Below are 4,963 nucleotides of genomic sequence, written 5' to 3'. Positions count from 1 at the left end.
CGGCCCACACCGCCCTGACCCCGGGCCGGAGAATCCCTGTGAACGGCCCACACCGCCCTGACCCCGGGCCGGAGAATCCCTGTGAACGGCCCACACCGCCCTGACCCCGGGCCGGAGAATCCCTGTGAACGGCCCACACCGCCCTGACCCCGGGCCGGAGAATCCCTGTGAACGGCCCACACCGCCCTGACCCCGGGCCGGAGAATCCCTGTGAACGGCCCACACCGCCCTGACCCCGGGCCGGAGAATCCCTGTGAACGGCCCACACCGCCCTGACCCCGGGCCGGAGAATCCCTGTGAACGGCCCACACCGCCCTGACCCCGCTGGCCGGAGAATCCCTGTGAACGGCCCACACCGCCCTGACCCCGGCTGGCCGGAGAATCCCTGTGAACGGCCCACACCGCCCTGACCCCGGGCCGGAGAATCCCTGTGAACGGCCCACACCGCCCTGACCCCGGGCCGGAGAATCCCTGTGAACGGCCCACACCGCCCTGACCCCGGGCCGGAGAATCCCTGTGAACGGCCCACACCGCCCTGACCCCGGGCCGGAGAATCCCTGTGAACGGCCCACACCGCCCTGACCCCGGCTGGCCGGACAATCCCTGTGAACGGCCCACACCGCCCTGACCCCGGGCCGGAGAATCCCTGTGAACGGCCCACACCGCCCTGACCCCGGGCCGGAGAATCCCTGTGAACGGCCCACACCGCCCTGGCCCCGCTTGGCCGGAGAATCCCTGTGAACGGCCCACACCGCCCTGACCCCGGGCCGGAGAATCCCTGTGAACGGCCCACACCGCCCTGACCCCGGCTGGCCGGAGAATCCCTGTGAACGGCCCACACCGCCCTGACCCCGGGCCGGAGAATCCCTGTGAACGGGCCACACCGCCCTGACCCCGGGCCGGAGAATCCCTGTGAACGGCCCACACCGCCCTGACCCCGGGCCGGAGAATCCCTGTGAACGGCCCACACCGCCCTGACCCCGGGCCGGAGAATCCCTGTGAACGGGCCACACCGCCCTGACCCCGGGCCGGAGAATCCCTGTGAACGGGCCACACCGCCCTGACCCCGGGCCGGAGAATCCCTGTGAACGGCCCACACCGCCCTGACCCCGGGCCGGAGAATCCCTGGGTGAACGGCCCACACCGCCCTGACCCCGGGCCGGAGAATCCCTGTGAACGGCCCACACCGCCCTGACCCCGCGTGGCCGGAGAATCCCTGTGAACGGCCCACAACCGCCCTGACCCCGGGCCGGAGAATCCCTGTGAACGGCCACACCGCCCTGACCCCGGGCCGGAGAATCCCTGTGAACGGGCCCACACCGCCCTGACCCGGCTTGGCCGGAGAATCCCTGTGAACGGGCCACACCGCCCTGACCCCGGGCCGGAGAATCCCTGTGAACGGCCCACACCGCCCTGACCCCGGGCCGGAGAATCCCTGTGAACGGCCACACCGCCCTGACCCCGGGCCGGAGAATCCCTGTGAACGGCCAACACCGCCCTGACCCCGGGCCGGAGAATCCCTGTGAACGGCCCACACCGCCCTGAACCCGGGCCGGAGAATCCCTGTGAACGGCCCACACCGCCCTGACCCCGGGCCGGAGAATCCCTGTGAACGGCCCACACCGCCCTGACCCCGGGCCGGAGAATCCCTGTGAACGGCCCACACCGCCCTGACCCCGGGCCGGAGAATCCCTGTGAACGGCCCACACCGCCCTGACCCCGGGCCGGAGAATCCCTGTGAACGGCCCACACCGCCCTGACCCCGGGCCGGAGAATCCCTGTGAACGGCCCACACCGCCCTGACCCCGGGCCGGAGAATCCCTGTGAACGGGCCACACCGCCCTGACCCCGGGCCGGAGAATCCCTGTGAACGGCCCACACCGCCCTGACCCCGGGCCGGAGAATCCCTGTGAACGGCCCACACCGCCCTGACCCCGGGCCGGAGAATCCCTGTGAACGGCCACACCGCCCTGACCCCGGGCCGGAGAATCCCTGTGAACGGGCCCACACCGCCCTGACCCCGCTGGCCGGAGAATCCCTGTGAACGGCCCACACCGCCCTGACCCCGGGCCGGAGAATCCCTGTGAACGGCCCACACCGCCCTGACCCCGGCTTGGCCGGAGAATCCCTGTGAACGGGCCACACCGCCCTGACCCCGGCTTGGCCGGAGAATCCCTGTGAACGGCCCACACCGCCCTGACCCCGGCTTGGCCGGAGAATCCCTGTGAACGGCCCACACCGCCCTGACCCCGGGCCGGAGAATCCCTGTGAACGGCCCACACCGCCCTGACCCCGGGCCGGAGAATCCCTGTGAACGGCCCACACCGCCCTGACCCCGGGCCGGAGAATCCCTGTGAACGGCCCACACCGCCCTGACCCCGGCTTGGCCGGAGAATCCCTGTGAACGGCCCACACCGCCCTGACCCCGGGCCGGAGAATCCCTGTGAACGGGCCCACACCGCCCTGACCCCGGGCCGGAGAATCCCTGTGAACGGCCCACACCGCCCTGACCCCGGGCCGGAGAATCCCTGTGAACGGCCCACACCGCCCTGACCCCGGGCCGGAGAATCCCTGTGAACGGGCCACACCGCCCTGACCCCGGCTTGGCCGGAGAATCCCTGTGAACGGCCCACACCGCCCTGACCCCGGGCCGGAGAATCCCTGTGAACGGCCCACACCGCCCTGACCCCGCTGGCCGGAGAATCCCTGTGAACGGCCCACACCGCCCTGACCCCGGGCCGGAGAATCCCTGTGAACGGCCCACACCGCCCTGACCCCGGCTTGGCCGGAGAATCCCTGTGAACGGCCCACACCGCCCTGACCCCGGGCCGGAGAATCCCTGTGAACGGGCCACACCGCCCTGACCCCGGCTTGGCCGGAGAATCCCTGTGAACGGCCCACACCGCCCTGACCCCGGGCCGGAGAATCCCTGTGAACGGCCCACACCGCCCTGACCCCGGCTTGGCCGGAGAATCCCTGTGAACGGCCCACACCGCCCTGACCCCGGGCCGGAGAATCCCTGTGAACGGCCCACACCGCCCTGACCCCGGGCCGGAGAATCCCTGTGAACGGCCCACACCGCCCTGACCCCGGGCCGGAGAATCCCTGTGAACGGCCCACACCGCCCTGACCCCGGCTTGGCCGGAGAATCCCTGTGAACGGCCCACACCGCCCTGACCCCGGCTTGGCCGGAGAATCCCTGTGAACGGCCCACACCGCCCTGACCCCGGGCCGGAGAATCCCTGTGAACGGCCCACACCGCCCTGACCCCGGGCCGGAGAATCCCTGTGAACGGCCCACACCGCCCTGACCCCGGGCCGGAGAATCCCTGTGAACGGCCCACACCGCCCTGACCCCGGGCCGGAGAATCCCTGTGAACGGGCCCACACCGCCCTGACCCTGGCATGGTCGGCGCCATCGGCGTGGTCAGCGCGTCGCCAGTCGCGGGCCGCTCTACGCGGCCAGCCCGCCGCTTCTCCAGCCCAGATGGGCCGAGTGGCCTTAGGTAAAGAGCTGAGTTCCGCCGGCGCCGTTCTAACCTGCTCTGGGCCGGCGGGACATCCGCGTGGGGAATTTGCGCTTTCTTCCCATGTCTGTGTGGGTTCCCTCCGGATACTCCGGGTTCTCCCTCGGTCTGAAGATGTGCAGATTAGGCAGGGTTATGGGGGATAGGGTAGAGAGTGGGCTGAGGTGTGGTGCTGTATCAGGGGGCGGTGCAGACTCAATGGGCCAAATGGCCTCCTTCTGCACTGTAGAAATTCTATGGCACGATGGTTTTCAGACACTCAGATGAAGTCAGTCAGGACCCGAGCTGGTCACCCCACAGCTCCAACAATTTATTCAACGCCACTTCCTTGGCGATTGAAATTTTCCTGAGTTCCTCCCTTCCTGATTTACACCTTTCTCCATCGCCCTCTGCTGGGAGCACTGACTGTAACATCCTCAAACTTCAGCTGCACCCTCACTATCAAACCTGATTTCACATCACACCCGGCCCTGTCCCTTCCTATCTCTCCTCTCTTCCCCAGAACTGAGAGAAAAATTAGCTTTTGCATCGAGTGTTTCACGCTCACTGAATGTCTGAAAACACTTTACAATCAGCGGAATGCTTTTGAAGAGCAGTCAGTGTTGTGAAGTTGGAAATGCAGCACAGTAAGATCCCGCAAGCCGCCACGTGATCATGGTCAGATGATCTGTTTTACTGAGATTGATTTAACAATCAATGTTGACAGGGGCGCCAGGGATAACTCCCCTGCTCGTCTTCAAAACAGTACCATGGGGTCTTTGACAATCACCTGAGCAGGCAGGTGGCGGCTACAGATAAATGCCTCAGCTGAAAGACAACAGTGCAGTACTCCCTCAGTCCTGCAGAGGGACAGCCTTCACTGCTCAACTCAAGCCCAGGAGTGGGATTTGAACCCACAATTTGGGATTCCAAGACAAAAGCGCTGCCAATGAAGCCCCAGTGGACACTCTTTTAGTGACTCTTTACCCATCCTTCCTTTCATGTTTTAATCTTGTGCTTGATGGGAGAGCTGCTCACTCACTCCCCTGCGAGTTACTCTCTGTTTCCTCCCTCCCTCCTCTCTCTCTCAGCCTGTCAGTCTCAGAGTTTTCAGTTCTGATGAAGGTGTCACAGCTGGATGTTTCCCTGTGCTCTATCCACACACACTGACTCAGACACAGGCTTTCCCTGGCCTTATCCACTTTCTGTTTGAGGGTTCTAGAATTTGGTGTTTTATAAGGATTCCCGTGTTGATTATTCCCTCTCTTTTCACAGATGCTCCATGCAGCAGTACAATGCTGATCTTCCAACCACCAGCATTATCATCACACTCCATAACGAAGCCAGGTCAGCCCTGCTACGCACTGTAAGGAGGTAAGCTCAGTGTAACTTCCTGTTGGTCAATGGCTGCAGTCTGACCTCTCTCTCTCATACAGGGGACATTCTGGATGTGTGTGA

General features: G+C 65.4%; 2 protein-coding genes across 2 annotated transcripts in view; one reads left to right on the top strand and one right to left on the bottom strand.

Annotated features, from left to right (window-relative positions):
• LOC119966931 (polypeptide N-acetylgalactosaminyltransferase 16-like) overlaps positions 1-3,591 on the bottom strand; it is a 49,783-nt gene extending 46,192 nt beyond the window's left edge. The window contains exon 1 of the mRNA XM_038798889.1: positions 3,540-3,591. Coding sequence (XP_038654817.1) covers positions 3,540-3,591 — 52 coding nt within the window. The remainder of the gene's footprint in view (positions 1-3,539) is intronic.
• Positions 3,592-3,770: 179 nt separating this feature from the next.
• The window catches only part of LOC119966930 (polypeptide N-acetylgalactosaminyltransferase 14-like), a 55,811-nt gene continuing 54,618 nt past the window's right edge, over positions 3,771-4,963 (top strand). Inside the window, exons 1-2 of the mRNA XM_038798888.1 lie at positions 3,771-3,794; positions 4,728-4,879. Of these exons, the coding sequence (XP_038654816.1) occupies positions 3,771-3,794; positions 4,728-4,879 (176 nt within the window). The remainder of the gene's footprint in view (positions 3,795-4,727; positions 4,880-4,963) is intronic.

Source organism: Scyliorhinus canicula, chromosome 6 (genome assembly GCF_902713615.1).
Source record: "Scyliorhinus canicula chromosome 6, sScyCan1.1, whole genome shotgun sequence".
Classification (NCBI taxonomy): Eukaryota; Metazoa; Chordata; class Chondrichthyes; order Carcharhiniformes; family Scyliorhinidae; genus Scyliorhinus; species Scyliorhinus canicula.
The sequence above is the reverse complement of the archived record's forward strand: the minus strand, read 5'-3'. Positions and strand labels throughout refer to the sequence as shown.